This window comes from Malus sylvestris, chromosome 1, assembly GCF_916048215.2.
Source record: "Malus sylvestris chromosome 1, drMalSylv7.2, whole genome shotgun sequence".
NCBI classification, from domain to species: Eukaryota; Viridiplantae; Streptophyta; class Magnoliopsida; order Rosales; family Rosaceae; genus Malus; species Malus sylvestris.
Genome location: NC_062260.1, coordinates 4,059,588 through 4,079,141, shown reverse-complemented (window position 1 = coordinate 4,079,141; position 19,554 = coordinate 4,059,588). Strand labels below are relative to the sequence as shown.

The following is a 19,554-nucleotide window of genomic DNA, read 5'->3' as shown; positions in this document are numbered from 1 at the left end:
CAAAAACTTATTAATTAAATATTTAATTAAAAAATAAGCAGCCTGCAATGTCATCAACAGTTGCCTTGGCCGAGTGGTTAAGGCGTGTGCTTGCTAAGTGCATGGGGATCCCCCGCAAGAGTTCGAACCTCTCAAGCCATGATTTATTTTTCATTTAAAAAAAAATATTATTTCGATAAATACTTGCCTCCTTCCTAAACATTATTTCAAACAGAAACAGCAAATATGGCTAGACATTATTTAAAATAGAAACGGCAAATATGGTAACGTGTGATAGCCGGCGGATCAGATTTAATGCAAGCGTTTCACAGTTGTAGTTGTAATTTATGGCATCCATGCTTGTGGTGCTATATCAAGATCATGTAAATTGGAACAGCCAATCTCTGTAGGTAGCATACGTTTTTATTTTATTTTTAATTTTTCTTTCGATAAATACTTGCCTCCTTTCTAAACATTTCAAACAGAAATGGCAAATATGGCTAGACATAATTTAAAATAGAAACGGCAAATATGATAACGTGTGATAGCCAACGGATCAGATTTATTAATGCAAGCGTTTCACAGTTGCATTTGTAATTTGTGGCGGCCATGCTTGTGATGCTATATCAAGATCATGTAAATTGGAACAGCCAATCTTTGTAGGGAGTGTATGTTACGTTGCGGACTTGGTTATACATTACGTTCTCAACATGGCCATACAAAACTTTTTTATCATTGTCCAAAAACTTGACAAGAAACCAAGCGTCTCATGATAAGATGATGAGACAATGCTGCAAATGCCAAAACCAGGAACATGGTTTACGTTCTGAGTTCAATTTCTCTGCCAAGTAATGGATGAATTCAAAAAAAAGTATCCTTACATTAGTATAGTACAAGTTTCATAATCATAATAAATAATGCAATTTCAGCGACTTTTCATCATCATCATCATCATAATCAATCCTTTGGGATAGAAGCACACGTAGATTTCTAAGTCGGGGCCTTCAGAGAATGGGCATTGAACATGAAATTGAACCAATTCTCTTCCGGTATGGTTGATGTTGCTGCCCATGGCATTGACTTATCCTTGAAACTCTCATCGCAATACTATATGCACCATTGAAATCAAACAAACTACAAGAGCTTCAGTCCACCTGTTACATCATCAACCACTTCAACAGGTCCTGTATACGAATGGGTTGAAAATTTGGGATAAGTAAGTGCAGGTAAAGTGATGAGGGAAAATCAAAGTTACATTTTGATATTGTACATTTTGTCAGACATAAGAATTCCATATGCTACATTCACAAGCTCAAAACCTCTCCTACCCAATGTCCTACCAACATAATATAGAGGGGCTTGGCCTCCCAAACAACCAATCTAAGTCGACAACACCCCACACATGAGGACCATGCTTAAGAAAGGTTCATCAACAGACAAGATAATGGAGAAGAGAAACATACCAAGAATAGCCATCACTGTCCTTGAATCTGGAAGAAAACATAGGACCAAATAAGTAACTTTGGAAGGTCAACTCCATAAGAAACAAGTCAAGAATATAAATTTCATGGCGCATATGGGGAACAAATACGACAAGTTACAACGGATCTGTTTGCGGCAGTACTCAAAAAACAAGTAACACCAAAATACAATTAAAAAATGTCAATGAGGATGGCGGTACACAACTTGGAAACTCTCATTCTTCGAGAGCATTATGCTGATCGACTTAATTCAATCTTTCTCAAGTTGTGATGACGAAAGCCTCCGCTTCTCAGTAATATTCAAATTTTTGTGAGTAAAACTAGTTTTTTATTTGATTGACACTAGTGACATGAACATCACCAAAGGCTAAAAGAATATTAAAATCAAGATTAAAGTCAGCTATAGAAATGTAACCAAGTAACGCACTTGGTGCAATCTGAGTCCTGCCAGCATCAATTGTAATGTGTGTCGGTAAATTCAGCGATTTAGCCCTTTCCTGTCAAAATCCACGACAATTTTTACATCAACCATAAAGTTCAACTCACAGAAAATATACAGAGAAATTTGTATATGATACTGACTTGCAAAACTAGCATATCTTCTTCACTTTCTATTTTCACTACAACTTTAGGCTGTGCACACATCTCCCACCTGCAGATTGGAAAAACACCATTACAGGAAACATAGAAAGGTATGCAAAATCCCACATTGTCTGACAGAGAAAAAATCACAGAGTAGTGTGTTGCTTTACCTGTTTAAAGCTTTTGGTGCTCGATGGAGGACCTTTTTATAGAGGCCTAAAGTCGCATGGCTAAACAATGAACAAACATTCCGATAACAAGTTTGAACAAAAAAAATAATTCGATCAATAGAGAAAAATTAACTAGTCAATAAAGGCTTGTTTCAAAGTGCTTTTAAAATGAATGAAAGTGCTTTTAAAGAAGTTAACCATTTAACAAACATAACACCTATAATTGCTCAATTTGAAAATATATAAAAGGGTGCAGATAAAGGAGTGGCTTAATTTTAGTGCACCAAACAAAAAGGAAAAAAAAAAGAGTATCTACAGCTACCTGCATTGAGCGGCAATTTTCCCTTTACCCATCTTTAGATCATTCCTGACCACCAAAACCTGAAGAAAACAATCAAGAAAGTGAATAAAGGAATACGGAATCACAGGTGCTTCGAAATCATCAAGTATTAAAGGAAAAGAGAGAGAGAGAGAGAGGGAGAGAGAGAGATGAAGCTTGAAGCAATACCATTTTGAAATCTTGGAGAATGTCGGCGAGGTTTTCAATCTGGAGAGGATCTTTGGGCTTGTCCTCGTTCTTCTTCTTCTTCTTCTTTCCATTGCTAAGATCATTGGCAAGTGCAGCCTGCTTAGCGAGTCTGGCTGAGAAAATAATGCGAGAAGGAGGGTAACGAGCGCCAAAGAAATACCCCAAAGCAAGCCAGCCCGCTCCTACCAAAATGGCACCCACCCACCCCAACCCCAACTCCAACCCCATCATCATTGATCTTGCATCTGAGTACCGAATATCGGAAGTTAGTAACCCTAGATCGGACGGCTGTGAACGTGCTTGGGGTTTTGCAGTGAAGGAGGAGGAGAAGCGGAACAACTAGTGCGAGATTCAGGTGGGTTCACTCGGGGCTAGTCAAACAGAGCTGGGCCAGTGGGCTCCTTTGAATGACAAAAAGGGCAGTGTGATCTTCTTCTATTCATTGATCCGACTGCCGAAAATTAAGACGAGTGTATGAAAAGTGATACATCTGTTGGAAATTAAGGAGTGTGTGAAAAGTAAAAATAGATGTATAGATAACAATACCCATTTTAATTTTTTTTTTTTAAAGAAACTTATTTGAACATGTTATCAAGCTAAATATCACTAATACTAATCTTAATATGTACGTTTTCTTGCAGTTCTATTAGATTAGGAATGTGATCGTGTAAATCCTATCATATCTGGGATATCCTTATGAGATTCTACCATATCTTTTAGACTACATATTATCCTATTAGAATTGTAATCATATTGGGGTAAGGAATTTACCTTTCATACTACTATAAATAAAGACACAATAGGGTGAGATAATACATATCTCACAATTACACATCTCTTCTCTTTCTATGCCACACCTCCTCTCTCTCTCTGTGGCCTCTATAATTGTTCAGTTATGTCTACAACACGTTATTAGCACGTTCTTGGCGCTGCGCTAAAGAAAGTTTGTACACTGTTTAAGAAATTTAATGGTACTACACTGTTTATGAAACTTAACAATACTACACTATTTATGAAACTTATTACATTGTTTATGAAAATTACTGCATTGTTTATAAAACTTAACGGTACCACACTGTTTATGAACTTAACGATATTACACTGTTTATGAAAGTTAACGGTATTACACTGTTTATGAGATTTAATTGTACTACATTGTTTATGAAACTTAACGGTACTACACTGTTTATGAAACTTAACGAGCGTTGGGCACACATGTTTATATTTTATGTTTTTTCTTTTTGTTCTTATCATTAAATAAAGTTATTAGATAGTTTTTGGTTAAAAAGTAAAGTTTTGAAGCCTTTTTCATTAATTTTCCTTTATTTTTATGATTATTTTATTATTTTATTAAATTGATCTACATGCTATTGATTCAATTTAATTTTTCTTTGTTGCACGTGATACAACGCATTGAAGATGCAATTCCGACTTTCAAAGAATGATCTTCTACAAATTCAAAGGCTCGGTTGTTTTCTGCCAATCATGTTCTTTTAAAATAAAGAAAGATAATTGAAACGACCATGAAGCATGAAAACATTCCCCATGATGCATGAACCCCCTACATTTATATTTACCTTCTGATATATATGTTGTATATGTTCATATATTTTTCAATATATATACTTTTCATGCATTACGCAATTATTATTTTGCTATGTGGAATTTGTGAGTCAAAGCATATACATAAATTAGAAGCAATTTAGGGTTCTTTAAACCCTAGAAACATCGGAAAAAAAAAAGAAACAAAATGGGAATTATGCGGCAAGGCTGCGGCTCACCCCCGCTAGCATAACCATCAACTATCGCAGCTGGCCTGCAGCCCAGCCGCATAGAGCACATATGGGAACAGCGTCGTTTAATGCCTTGGACCACACGACAACAACTTTTTGGGCTTCATTGCTCACGCAAGGCACACTAGGCCCTCGCCCTAGTAGGGTTCTCACGGGCCTGCAGCCCCAGCCCAATCCGAGAAGGCCTACAGCTTTCTTGGATGTGTCATACGCATACCTGGCCCAATACCAGCCACCCAGTTCTACTAGGCCCTTTTGTCTCGTGCTCAAGCCTACTTTCAGCAAGCACATCGCTTGATGGGCTTTGCCCATGCCTTAGCCTAACTCGCCAGTAGTTTTTCACTACTGGGTTTAAACTGCCCCGACTTAAAACCCAATCCCAGCTTCGGCTAGGCCTCGCAAGCGCCAACCCGCAAGCCAACTTTCCAATGTTGGGCTTACCCAAACCACATTGACTAGAGACCCACAGCCTTCCCCAAGGCCTAATGACCTGCAACCGTGCTGCAAGGCTTGTCCCCCGCATTGTAGCCAGCCCAATGAGGCTAGGCCGTATTATTTTTTTGGCGTGCCCGGGTTATAAATCATACCCAAATATTTTTTTTTTGGGTACTTTGGTTTACGCTGATTAATTCTAATTTAATTATCACTTGACCTATCACCAACCGAAGCTAATATGACTTGTCTATCATTATTTTTGCTTCCACGATCAATCCTGTTTGGTCTCGATCTATTAAATTAATTAAAAGTGACTAGCAGTCTATTAATCTAATAATTAATCTAAAATTATTGACCTGAATATCACTTTTGGACGTTAACGATTCAATAATTTATTTTTCTACTTTGAACCGATGACATCCTTTAATGGTCTCGAAACTCTCACACTTGAGTTCCCAAAGTAACTCAAATCCACTACACTTAAATCAACATATTGTATTATGTGTTCTTGCAGGAACCTCTCTTTTATGAACTCAACGTTCATAAACTAAATTGAACATGTAGTTTTGAATTTGGTGTCTTTGAAACCCGAAGTTTTTATAAAACAATACACTCATGAAAACCCGACGTTTTTCATGTAAACCATGTCTTAGAACCCCGAATGTTCTTACTTTTATGTTTATGGAGATCTTATTTCCATAGCACCAATCATAATTGTATTCCCTCCATTCAGTGGATTGTCGAACCGTAACAAGTTCGATTCCACTGATTTGGACGTTTCTTGACACAAACCACTTTATGTGGGTACAAGACGTGAATCTTCACTTGACTATCAAGAAGCTAAGAAACAATTGAAGCTAACAATGACATGGAAGAGCTAACTAAGCCTCCGCCATGGTCTTCATTCGAAATGCCTGAAGCATTACAAACAAAAATACCTCCCGAACAAGGATTCCATGACTCTTTGGCTCACTTCTACGGACTGTTTAATCATGAAAGATATTGCCTGAAGCACAACATGATTACGTCTATGAATGAGTACGATTCTAAAGTTTACAAATCCGATGAAATTTTGCCTAGAGAATAATTTTCTCGTCCTTCCATGTTTCTAACTTTCTCTTTAAGTGGCAGTGTAGAGAACGAAAGTTTACCAAATTCTCGGATCTGATTACTACCACATATATGACAGAACGTTGTAGACTCAGTTTTAGGTGGAGTCTACCGAATGGTGGTGCCCTGCTTCGCCAGGGATGCATCAAAAGGCATGCCCTGCTTTGACAAAGGTGCACTGAACGGTGTTGTTTTGCTTCGGCAGAGGTCTATCGAACAGACCCCTCCAAGTTTGACTAGACCCTACCGAACCCAAGTATGGGTCTATCTCTCTCACAATCCAATTTTGAGTTTATTTTTTACAACGTATGGTAAAATTAGGGTCAGCCAAGGTGTGGCATCATGCCCGAAGCATGATCTTTGGCACCTAAGACCTAAAACTTCACAATAACGAATATTATTCCAGAACCTCAACCCTACAGAATTTACTTCTGTCTAGATGGAATAAATCATTGGTTATGCACCTGTTTATGCCCCTACCAATGTCGTTGAGGAGTACCATTCTAGTGGTCAATATGTGAGACTAATTTTGCTCCACCAAACATCGTTGGAATAGCAAAATTTTGACATGAGTGGCCTTGTTGGCCGAATCCCCTTCGTAACTTTGGTTTACTTTAGGAACATTTTTCTATGTTCTTGGATTCAGGTTTGGTGTTTGTTTTAGTTATGGATAATCTTATCAATATTGTCCTCGAATATGAGTTAATTGAATCATGTTTCTTATATACATGTGACCAAATTCAATTAAACATGTGATTAGGTACGAATGTGTGAAACTTAGTTGTCTGGATGAATGCGATACTATGCATACTAACTTTATACCTAAATCACATCTTTAGCAACAACTTCAGGTCTATCTAACCTGATCAAGAGCATTGGAACGATTCTTGTTGTATGGATGGTATGTTGGAAATGTGCCCTACAACCAATCATATGATGATACTTTACAGACATTTCACATGTTAAACTAATCTAGTTTAATATCAAGGGCATAGATTATTGTTTTAAGTCGTCTCATATAAATGTTATATGCTTAAACGATGAGTCCAAGGAATATGTAATTAGGAGAATGTAATTTAAAGAAGTTAGATTCATGAGACCATTCTCTTTCGGATACATATCCTAAACGTTCCTGATCATAGGATTGCCAATTGGGCATTGACAGTCCGTTAAGATCAGTATGTGCTATGTCTTCTCTTAGTGAGAGTGACTGGTCTCAAGTCATTGGTGTAATTGATACCAAGACAAGCATGTAGGTGCTCAATAGCGAATGAGTCCACTGAACACGATCAACGAGGAGTTCTCATACTCATGTCACATGAGAACTCATGGTTGGGATAATGCAAAGTAGTCCTTTGACCTGAGGCATCATAGTTGTCTTGTGGTTAGGTCCTTGATCTTTGATTATGTCAAAGTCACTCCATTCGCAGGTGTCCACGGCATAGTTGGGGTTAAGCCACTTAGCCATGGAGGCAAGTGAATGCGCAACAAGGGATCTCTAACCTTCAAACCGTTTGAGGGAGAATACTCTTTGATATGATTAAGAATCTCTGGCCAAAGTATGAATGAGATTTAGGAAGTCGTTCCAAATCACATTAGAAGTAATCATATAAGTAAATGAATCACATTGGATAGTAGACATGAATAAACTATCAAACCAAACAATGTGATCAAAAGTATTGTATTAGAGAATGACCGTATTGCATTGTAAACCTAAACTGAATAGGTTCTCCACCTCTTTTGATTAGCTTGGGTAGCCATGACATACTGCTAGGTGTCACTCATGGTTTGTGGTAGCCCTAAAGGCGAGTAATCACTAAATGGAGAATTGAAAGTAAGTTTCAATTCACAATCGATCGTTAAGAGTAACAATCGCCCACTGCCTCGCTAAAAGGAACCTAATGGATCGTACACCGTGTAAGGTAGAGATTGAAGAAACAACGGAGATGAGTAAGGATAATTAAATGGTTTAATTATTTATTTATGGCTAGAATTAATTAATATGTTAATTAATCAAACGAATAAGTTCGTTATAGAGCTAGGGTTAGTTTTGGGCCGCAAGGCCCAATGGGATTTAAATATCAAGCCCATTAACTCAAGTTGTATGACAACTTGAATAAACAAAGGGCTTGAAAGCCCAATAAACCCTTAAGGCCGGCCATTTAGAGGAGGGTAGTGAACTTGTTTTAATTACAAGTTTGCCACTCCAATGAAGGAAGGTATAAATATGACTTTATAGCCAAAATTCATTTAGGGTTTTCTTTTGGGGAAAGGATGAGAACACAATCTCTCTTTTCTTTCTAAAGAGGCCGGCCACCCTAGAGGAAAATAGCTAGCAATCTTACTTCGTCTAGGTCACTCATTTCTTCTTAAAATCTTACCTTGGTGTGGAGACTTAGAGGTTCTCAATTTTGAGAACTTGGAGAAATCTATTCTTCCATCCACATCCATGGATCTAAGAAGCAAGGAATGAAGGCCCTATCTCTTGGGTGATTATCCTTTGCTTTTGCAAAGAGGAATCTACAAAGGTATAAATTTCTCAACTCACTTTCTTTTGAGTTGAGTCTTAGTTCACCTAATTACTAGGCTTTGAATTTCATGGGTAATGTTTTGTTTTGAGTGCATGCAAGCATGATTCCGCCTTTAATTGTTAATTGCATGCTATAGATGTTGCTCAAATGAACATGTTTTTCACAATATTTCATTCAAGTAGTAGCAGAGCCTAAGTCTAGTAGTTGGTGAATCCTTTTGGGTTTTGTAGTTCATAGTCTTTGATTTGAATGTTGTAATTGTTACAAGCTTTATTCTTGCTTCTTTGAATGTAAATTTTGTTAGAAAATTTGCCATCTCAAATGTTGTAGATGTAGTTCATATGAGCATGAATTTTGGAGCTAAAATTTGGTGCCATGTTTTTGGGGAAATTCGGCCAAATCCAAAGGGTGGATTTTTTGGTTCATGTTTGTCTTGTTAAAAATGTTTTCAAGTGACTTTTGGAACCCCTATGTACCCTAGTATGGTTATATGTTATTTCCCTTAAGTTTTGAGTGTTTTTGGGATGTCTTTGGGTGAAAAATGTTCATGGAGCTTTTATGGGTTTTTCATGAATGTTCTTCATTGTTCTTGATGTTTTAGCCAAGAACAAAAAGTTTGGTGTTTTGATTCAAAGTTTTGATTTATTTCATAAAGTCTTTGTTTTGTGCTTTTTCAAATGTTTAAATGTGATTGAAATTTTGAAAGGTGATAGAAATGGTGATGGATGTGTAAGAAGTACTTCTCTTACACACACACCACTTGCATGAATTTATGTCATGCACCACTTGCATGAATTTATGTCACGCACCTCTTGCACCACTTGCACTACTTGCATGACTTTATGTCAAACCTATAAATCAACACACACATCACTCCCTTCACTCTCTATAACCGGCCACCCTATTAAAATAGGGTTCTTTTGGGGCTTTTATGCAATTACATAAAGTTTTGATACTTTTGTGTATTTGCAGTTTGACCCAAAAATTTACGTATTTACGTAAAGACCCAAAATCATTAAAGGACAAATTGTTTTGTTCCTTTAATGAAGTTTTTGAATTTGTTGAAATTTTTGGGTTCTAGTTATAATTACATGAAGTAATGGACTTTTGTGTTTTTGCAAAATGAGCTCAAAAGTTTAAGTTTTGCAACATAGCCCAAAAGGTTGAGGTTATTGCATTTTGGCCCAAATTAGGTTGAGAACAAAATGGTTTTGTCTCTTTAAATGAGAATTGGATTTTCATTTCATTTAGCTCCATTTAAATCAATTCTATGGATACAAAAACCAAATGACAATGTTGCATTCAAAGTTTAATTAGTTAAAGCGTTAATTAATTAAAGAAAGGGTGATTATGAACCTAAGCCTACGATAATTGAGTTATGTGAAAGACCGTCTCAAATTTGTTTGAACCATGGGAATGTGTAGATTAGATTTTGGTTGTAATTTGATATGATCAAATGTTGTAAAAGAGCATAAGCTCTTCTTTACTTTAAAGTAATTTGTTTTGATCAAATGTTGTAAAAGAGTATAAGCTCTTCTTTACTTTGAAGTACTCCCTTTCTTGTTTTATTTGATATGCATGAAATTGGAGTAGTTGAGTCCAACGCCCAATAGGAAAAACACGCCTTAATATGATTAAACGTGTAACTAAAATCAATCACCATCCCTAGACCGAGATTCAACACTAGGCTCGTGTTGGATCTAATCAAAGGTTCATAGTCATCCTAAGGTCCTAAGGCAACTATATAGTCCATCAATGAATGCAAACCTTATGTTAGTAGTACCATATACTCTTGCTTTAAAAATCGTTTTACAAGCTTAGTGGGAGTATTATATACTACTAAATCAATCACATGGACCAATAGTTGTAATAGGACCAAATTGTTTTAATAAGATTAAAATGAATGTTTATATATATGATGAGACCTAAAACCCTCAACCAAACCATTATTAAGTTGATAAGCGTGAGAGTGCTTTGAACACTCTTTCTTGACCTTCCACCGTGGTAGGCTCCAATCGTTTGTGACTCGTACACCGACTTCACCCTATCATGGGGGAGTACAAAGTGCGTGCTTACACTTAGGAGGAATCCTATATGCATACATGATGTTGTGAAGGTAAGCAACGAGAATAGCCAACATCATATCATTGTGAGGTTGTTCTTGAACCCCTACTCGAACTTGCATGGTGGGAATGACTTAACTAAGTGCAATGAAGCCAACATCATATCATTGTGAGGCTTCATTCTCTAGAGGCCAAATAAGATGGGTACTTGCAAGAGATGCAAATGAGTAAGTGTACTCTCTCATTATTATTGATGCTAGCCAATATCATATCATTGTGAGGTGAGCTTGGTAATGATGAGTCTCCCATACCCTACTAAGAGTTTCCTCCAAAACTCTCGAATTCCGATGAGGGATATGGAATTTGCCAAAAATAGTGGGTGGTGCTATTTGATTTAAAGACCCGAATCAAATGGCTTAAAATCAATCAATTTATATTCGTTATGTATTTGTTTACCAATATATTTGCAAACGCTACCCAAAACTTGACTAAGAAAAGCCGAATGCTTTAGTTTCCGGACTTGGTACCACAATCCCAAAGATTGTCTTAAATGGATTGTATATGTACCTAAGTAGTCTAATCCTCACAATCTTCCTATTGATAATGTATCATTGGAAGAACATGTTAGATAAGTCTATCATAAAGAGGACAACACTTTTAATGTCATAGTTCTTCACTTACAAATCGTTGTATGAAGAAATAAGAGTTGCTTTGAACAACCCTTAGCTAATGCAAACACTAGTGCTTGTTTCTTTGTTAAATGAAGAAAGAACTTGAGAAGAAAGCACAAGGGCATGGACACTTTATGTGCCATGATTCTTCACTTACAAATTGTTGTATGAAGAAATAAGAGTTGCCTTGAACAACTCTTGAAAGTTTGTAATTATGTTTAGAACATAATGGTTGGTTGACAAAAATAGTCCATCAACATGGACTTATGATGATTTTGAATCATTGAGTGTTGAAGTGTTAAACCACTTCTAGAAACGGAAACTAGGCAAGGACTTCACCTTTGTGCCCCTATCCAAATGGTTCACTAAGTTTATTGTAAACTATATAGTGAACAATAACCACACACTCTCCAAATCGTTTGATGTGTGTAACACAATTGAAATAAGTTTCAAGAGAGATAGTGGGAGTTTAGGGACCATGACTATTGTAGTCAAAGGAGAAGTCAAATGAAGAAAGCGAAATAAACTCCAAGGGAACAAACTTTCTTTATGAAATGATGGACATTGGAAGGGGTATTTGCAAGAAATGTCTTGCAAGTGTCAAGAACACACCTTTCGAAGGTGTTGTAAATTGTTCTTGAAAAGTTCAAAACAGTTGGTTCTTCTACTTGAATGCTTGATTCCGTATTAGTAATTATGTTTTACAATCGTTGTAAAAGTGTGGCTAATAAAAAGTAGAAGATTAATGAGAGAAGAGAAAGTACTTCACATTCGAAACGTGAATCAAATGTAGATCTCTGGGAAAGCAGATGGTACTTACTTCCTTATATGAACTACCAAAGAAATTGGAAAAACCAAAGATTGTCATTTTAAGGAACTTAATTCCATCACTATAAGGGATGGATGAATGTTTTGTTTGACAAAACATTGTTCTTTATTAATGAATGATTAGATTATTGTAATCTAATTGATTGTCTCTATAGTAGAGATGATATGGTAGTGTTAACTGTTTAGAAAATAACGATGCTTAAAACCTAAAAGGTTGCAAGGTAGTGACTAATCCCAACTGAGTTGTGATACCTCTAAAACATAAATTACGAGTTGGTTATAGATGGATGCTTTGGATCGTTAGATCCGGATCCAATACCTTCTTATTAAAATTGTATAGAGGCGAAATGTTCGAATCTTTATTCTTTTGGAAAGGAAGAAAGATTCACAAAGTTGTTGAGGTTAATTCACTTAGATGTTAGTGGCACTTGTCCACAACATAATACTACTCATGTTGTATGACATTCACCGAAGATCGCTCTCGGTTGGACTATCGTTTATTTTGAATAAACACAAGTCCGAATACTTTGCAAAAGGTTTCAAAGAATTCAAGAAATGTAAGTTGATGAGTAAGATGTCTAAAGTATTTACCTCCTTAGATTTGATCCAAGGAAAGGTAACACTTTAGAACAGTTTCCTTGAAAGATATCAAGGAAAGAAACATCATATGATAATGGATTTCTCCATTAAGAGAAGAACGAACACGAAATAAGATTTAGTTCGTTGGATGTTATCAATTGCGGACATGACACAGGACCGAGCACAATGGCGCTCTAAGATTCATATAGCCGATCCCACCCAGTGACTTGGATTTTCCAAGTCTCCAACCGAGAAGTTTTCCTCACTCAGGAAATTAAGGGAACACTACCTCAACCTACATGCTCTACTCACAAAGCTTCAACAAAAGAAAATTCAAAGAACTTAGCGAAGAAGGCTTTGGTGTAATTAACACAATACATTGAAATGAAGGAAAGCTTATTTATTGATATCCCCGATAAGCTACAAATATGTACATATACATAAGTCAAAATAAACAAACAAGAGGGAGCCTTCACAAAGGTTGCTTAGGAGAAGTCTCAGCAGTCGGTAGAGCCCCAGAAAGAGAAGGCACCAGAGGGGGATCATTCGGAGCCTCAGTACTGGACAGAACCCTAGAAGGATGAGGCATCAGAGGTTGATCATTTGGAGCTTCATCACGCGGTACATCCCCAGAAGACGAAGGCAATAAATGCCTTTGGAATAAACCCACAAATCTCTGATGATCAAGTAAAACCTGACCATCAGATTCCTTCTGGTCAAGCTTCCTCTTCATGTTTGTAGCATAGTCATGTGCGAGCCGGTGCAACTGTTTATTCTCATGCTTGAGCCCTCTAATCTCCTGTTTGAGATTCATCACTTCAGCCACCAATGATTCAACTTGGCGGGTTCGAGCAAATAGGCGTTGGGCCATATTAGACACAGAACCTGCACACTGAACACTGAGAGCCAGAGAATCCTTAATAGCTAACTCATCAGACCGTTTGGAAAGTAGTCTGTTATCTTTGGGAGTGAGAAGGTTACTGGCCACCACCGCAGCGGTCATATCATTCTTCATCATGGAATCCCCAACGGTAAGAGGACCAGTAGGGGAGACGAAGGATGGGCGCCATATGTTGTCTGGAGAAGGCAGAGCTGCCTCTTCAACAATGTTCAAGTCAAAACGACGGTCGGAGGGGCCAGACATTTTCAAAGGTGTGAAGAGAGAAGAGGTCGGACAAATCAAGATCTTAGAAGTGCAAGAATGGAGCTTCTACTGGTGGAGATTCAAGTGTGCTTTGGAACTTAATGCCAGCCCCTATAAAAATCTGCACTCGACAGAGCTTCAGAAATCGAAGAGGCGCCTGCTCAGAAATCGAAGAGGCGTTTGCTTTCTCAAAAGCTGGGCTGCTCAGAGACCACGAGGGTCGATCTCAGAAATCGAAAAGGAGTTTGCTTTTTCAAAAGCTGGGTTGCTCAAAGACCACGAAGGCCGATCTCAGAAATCGAAGAGGCGCTTGCTTTCTCAAAAGCTGGGTTGCTCAGAGACCACGAGGGCCGATCTCAGAAATCGAAGAGGCACCTACTTTTCCAGCCTTGTTAGCACCTGTCACACGCACACTCAGCTTTGCGGAAATTATGGGCATTCTGTCGAAGACTTCTGGTGAAGTAGAAAGCACATGAGTCTTACTGTTCAATCACCCACTTCCCACACGCAACAGTAGCTCATGGGTACCACAGATAACTTTGCCAAAGTTCTCTGCCAAAGTTGAGCACGTGAAGCTTGCAGCTCCCATTACATCGCTCTGACCAAGAAGGGTAAAACAATAGCAAAGAGACGGCACTAACAAAGTTTAGACACATAAATTTTGAAGGTCTAGCTACCATATTATTACCCACAAGGGTAAAGGAACAGTACCACTGCTGGATAATTGGAAAGTCCCTGTGTGTCAACCTCTGTGCTTCATGGCAAGGTAGACTAGCAAACATGCCCAACCTTTACTCACATTCGAGAAAACACTCCCAACAAGATTGCTTGCTCCAAAATCGAAGAGGCACCGTCCTCCGAATCTCGAGAGCCAGACTCCCAACATGACTACTTTCTCAAAAATCGAAGAGAGGGTAAAGGAACAGTACCATTGCTGGATAATTGGAAAGTCCCTATGTGTCAACCTCTGTGCTTCGTGGCAAGGTAGACTAGCAAACATGCCCAACCTTTACTTACATTCGAGAAAACACTCCCAACAAGTTTGCTTGCTCCAAAATCGAAGAGGCACCGCCCTCCGAATCTCGAGAGCCAGACTCCCAACATGATTACTTTCTCAAAAATCGAAGAGACACCGCTCTCCGAATCTCGAGAGCCAGACCCCCAGCATGATTGCTTTCTCAAAAATCGAAGAGGCATCGTTCTCCGAATCTCGAGAGCCAGATCCCCGATAGGATTGCTTGTTCGAAAACCGAAGAGGCAACACTTTCCCAACTTCAAGAGCCGGATCTCCTTGGATAAAGCTGTCTGTAATCTTCACACGCAACATCACCTTTCCAGATACCACAGACCACTTTTCCAAAGTGCTCTGACAGAGTTAAAACATGTGAAGCTGGTAGCTCCCACTACCGTGCTATGACCAAGTAGGGTAAAGGAATAGCATTACTACTTGTTGTTAAGGAGATTCCTATATATGTCGACCTCCATCCCCAACGGACAGGCAAACCTGCAAAAATGCTCAACCCTTCCTCATATCTGAGAGGGCACTCCCAACGAAGCCTTTCGAAATATTCAGCTTTCTTTCCCCCCGATAATATCTCTGCAAACAAGCTATACTAGAGCAAGAATATCTCATATCATCAGGGTTAAAAGCAAGAGTATCCCATATCATGCTTTTTCCCTGTCTTTTCCTTTGGCCTTGTTCTTATCTGCAAGATAAGGAGAAAGAGAGCAATCAGTCAGCACTTGGAATCAAGCTTCCAGCCAGGAACTGACTGCCTGGAACCCCTTACCTGATTACTTACCTGCCATTGCTCTCGAGTACCCATCTTCAACATCTTATGCTTCCAGGGAAGATACCGCATCTGCCTGAGGAACAGATAGGGCAAGGGAGAAGGATACAAGGAAGCATGTGGAGACAAGCGAAACAGCACACGTGCCGATACATCCATTACTCTGTCAAAGTAAAAGTATCCCATATCAGCAGGGTCGAACGTACTCTAGATTTGATGGACTTGTTTTGACCCTCAAATTCTTCAGTCGGCCTTATACTCTGGAGGAAACCAGAAAACCCTCCAGCTCAGTTCAAGAATAAGCATGTGGAAAGTTACTTCTTCAAAAGCAAAAGTATCCCATATCATCTCTTCTCATGTTCTTCTCTTTATCCTTCATGCTGCCTGCAAGATAGGGAGAATGTGAACAATCAGCCGGAGCTCTGATTGCTTACCTTGTCTGTCACCTCTTTCAGCAGATCCTCTAGCTCGGCGACTTGGGGGACTCCTACTACATGGTTTGTATCGCGCTTGACCAAGCCTGAAACTACAAGTAAGCTTCAAGTGAAATTGATACATTACCTTATGCATCTCCACCAGTTAAAGATACCACCCCTAGATGGAGGAAGAGTACTTCCAAAGAAGATGCCACATCTACCTATGAGACAGATAAGGCAAGTCAAGACGATACCGCACTCCGATACTTAGAAGTTTCGTGATTACGAGATCATTCTCCCACAATATTTCCTAATGTCATTTGTACTAAATCATTCACTTGTACTCACTAAAGGAGAGCTTGAACCTATGTACTTGTGTAAACCCTTCACAATTAATGAGAACTTCTCTATTCCGTAGACGTAGCCAATCTGGGTGAACCACGTACATCTTGTGTTTGCTTTCCTGTCTCTATCCATTTATATACTTATCCACACTAATGACCGGAGCAATCTAGCGAAGATCACAAAAAACGACCGTTTTCGCTACCTAGGATCTATCGTGCAAGAGAACGGAGAATTAGATGGATATCTCAACTATAGAATACAAGCTGGATGGATGAAGTGTAAGAGTGCATCCGGCGTGTTGTGTGACCGTCGTAGGCCACTGAAGCTCAAGGGAAAATTTTATAGGACGGCAATAAGGCCAGCGATGTTGTATGGCACAGAATGTTGGGCGGTGAAGCATCAACACGTACACAAAATGGGTGTGGCGGAGATGAGGATGCTTCGTTGGATGTGTGGGCACACGAGAAAGGATAAGATTGGGAATGAGGATATCCGAGGTAAAGTAGGAGTAGCCAAAATTGAAGGAAAGATGAGAGAAAATCGGTTCCGGTGATTTGGACATGTGCAAAGAAGGCCTACTGACGCTCCGGTTCGAAGATGTGACTATGGGACAGAGGTTCAGGGCCGAAGGGGTAGAGGAAGACCTAGGAAAACTTTGGAATAGACTCTAAGAAAAGACTTAGAGTACTTGGATCTAACGGAGGACATGACACAAAACCGAGCGCAATGGCGTTCTAGGATTCATATAGCCGACCCCACTTAGTGGGAAAAGGCTTTGTTGTTGTTGTTGTGGATGTTATCAATTGCCCATATATAGGATATATACTTCTAAGACAATATGATTGTCAATTAGAAGATCTTCCAAAATTTTCATGACTCCATAGGATATAGTTGGAAAGAAAGACAAATTTTAATCATGTTAAGATTTGGGGTTGTGTGCTAATAAGCAATATTTGTTTAAAGAATTATCTTGTGGGTATCCTTAAATTAATATTTGGATATCACTTCTATAAACCAACTAACAAATGTTGTTTGTTGGGTAGTTCATTGTAATCCTACAATATAATTTGCCTAGAGCAAATGAACGAGGGATAGAACTCAAAGAATGGGTTCTTTGAGAAACAAGATAGTGATCAACAAATATAACAACCTAGTTCCTATACCACAAGCTTCAAGGTAGTCTAGAAGGATTTATAAACCGTCTCAGTTGAATGGTTTGAACTTTATGAATATGTCATAGAGTTGCACCTCTTAATTCGAAAGAAATAAGAATGAAAATCCATATGACTACATTGAGTGTATATACGATATATACTCAAGGAAATGGTAAAGTACCATTTGACCCGAAATAATGAAACCTCCATAGCTAATTGGTAGCTTAAGGTGACTACAATTAAAGAGATTGGTTGACTTGGAAGAAACCATCTTTGACGTAGTCTTGTTTTCAATTAATTCGAAGATTGCTAGCTACAACTAAATGGTGATTCAATGTTTGGACATAATATAGGTTTCCGAAACCATTATTAAGGTAGTCTTGATAATATATGTCTAAAATTATGAATCACAAGACATGTAAGTTGTAGAGATCCAACCATCATGGATCTTAGCAAGCTAGTGAGAGTTATAAGCGTCTTATGAGAGAAAGATCAAATCAATTGATTTCTCATAAAGATGTAAATTAATCTTTTGTTTACTAAATTTACAAAAGATTAGTGGGAGTTAATCATATTCCTAAAATTGAATATATATGATATATTAATTTTGGAAATGAAAAGAATACTTCTTCGTTAAAGTTATGACTTTAAACATTCTATAACGATAGAATGTATATGGGAGATATAGTCTAAATACATGGGATAGAAATCTATAATGATATATTTCAAGATATAATTGGATTATATCAATCCCTAATAATAGACAAAAGATGCTAGGAAGTTTCTCATTTGATGATAAACTTCAATTAGAATGACGACTCTAGTGAGACTAGCAAGTTGCCCTTCTCAAAGGGAACATACCCTTTGACTCCCAAAGAAATAATGCGTAAATAGAATCCTTTATGCATACGTAGAAAGGTGATTTATGTATTTCATAATGTATGAAAACATTGATATGAGTTGTACCTAGAAAGGTACAAGACGATATCAGTGCAAGCCCAGGATCAGAACCATGGCAACTGTCAAGTGAGTCCTTGAGTATTGAAGAAATACTAAAAGATAGATTCCTCAAAGAATGAGGAAGAATTAGAGTAACGAAATGGAAGCGTAAATGTATTAGATTATGAATCTAATCCATCATTGGATGTTTCTTCATTATGAATAAAGAGATAATCAGATATCTCTTTATTATGACTAAAAGAGATATTTGGATGGAAACATTAAAAGTAATGACTTTAGTGTGTTCCATTGTGAATGCAAAATATATTGCTATATAGAAGCTTACAACAATGTTGTTTGGATGGGAAAGTTCATTTATGAACTCTCTATTCGGTTCCAACCAAAAAGTGTTTCTAGTGTACCGACACTACGACACTAATGGGGCGATAGCTCAAGCCAGGGAATCAAGGTCTCATCACGATCCGAACTCAAATGAAAGACTGAACCACATGATTGAGAATCATGTATAATGGTGACGTCGTTATTCTCAAGGTTGCTTTTATGGATAACATATAGATATCCATTGTCTAGGCCTACTACTCAGCCATTTTTGAAATGACTACAGAAGAGGTATCATCACTGATGACCAAGCTGATTGGCTTTAGTGCAAGTGGGAGATTGTTGGAAATGTGCCCTAAAACCAATCATATGATGATACTTTACGGACATTTCACATGTTAAACTAATCTAGTTTAATATCAAGGGCATAGATTATTGTTTTAAGCCGTCTCATATAAATGTTATATGCTTAAACGATGAGTCCAAGGAATATGTAATTAGGAGAATGTAATTTAAAGAAGTTAGATTCATGAGACAATTATCTTTCGTATACATATCCTAAACATTCTTGATCATAGGATTGCTAATTGGGCATTGACAGTCCGTTAAGATCAGTATGTGCTATGTCTTCTCTTAGTGAGAGTGACTGGTCTCGAGTCATTGGTGTAATTGACAC

The 19,554-nt window shown here is 38.0% G+C and overlaps 1 protein-coding gene and 1 long non-coding RNA gene across 2 annotated transcripts; both read right to left on the bottom strand.

The window, feature by feature from the left end:
* Positions 1-803: 803 nt before the first annotated feature.
* On the bottom strand, positions 804-3,126 carry LOC126633180 (uncharacterized). Its single transcript, XM_050303741.1, has 7 exons — positions 2,721-3,126; positions 2,535-2,593; positions 2,213-2,272; positions 2,043-2,112; positions 1,888-1,957; positions 1,443-1,469; positions 804-1,163 (listed from the first exon to the last, which is right to left on the bottom strand). The coding sequence occupies exons 1-7, from the start codon at positions 2,973-2,975 to the stop codon at positions 1,114-1,116; spliced, it is 591 nt and encodes a 196-aa protein (XP_050159698.1). The 5' UTR covers positions 2,976-3,126; the 3' UTR covers positions 804-1,113.
* Positions 3,127-14,532: 11,406 nt separating this feature from the next.
* Positions 14,533-15,243, bottom strand: LOC126633239 (uncharacterized). The gene is made up of 2 exons (XR_007627003.1): positions 14,861-15,243; positions 14,533-14,642 (listed from the first exon to the last, which is right to left on the bottom strand). It is a non-coding gene; the product is annotated as an uncharacterized LOC126633239 (long non-coding RNA).
* Between the last annotated feature and the right edge of the window lie 4,311 nt (positions 15,244-19,554).

Coding starts and splice junctions, on each gene's coding strand:
- LOC126633180 (XM_050303741.1), bottom strand. CDS start 2,975: ATGATGATGGGGTTGGAGTTGGGGTTGGGGTGGGTGGGTGCCATTTTG. Junction 2,113..2,212: donor GCACCAAAAGCTTTAAACAG/GTAAAGCAACAC, acceptor TCCAATCTGCAG/GTGGGAGATGTGTGCACAGC. Junction 1,164..1,442: donor GACAGTGATGGCTATTCTTG/GTATGTTTCTCT, acceptor ATTCGTATACAG/GACCTGTTGAAGTGGTTGAT.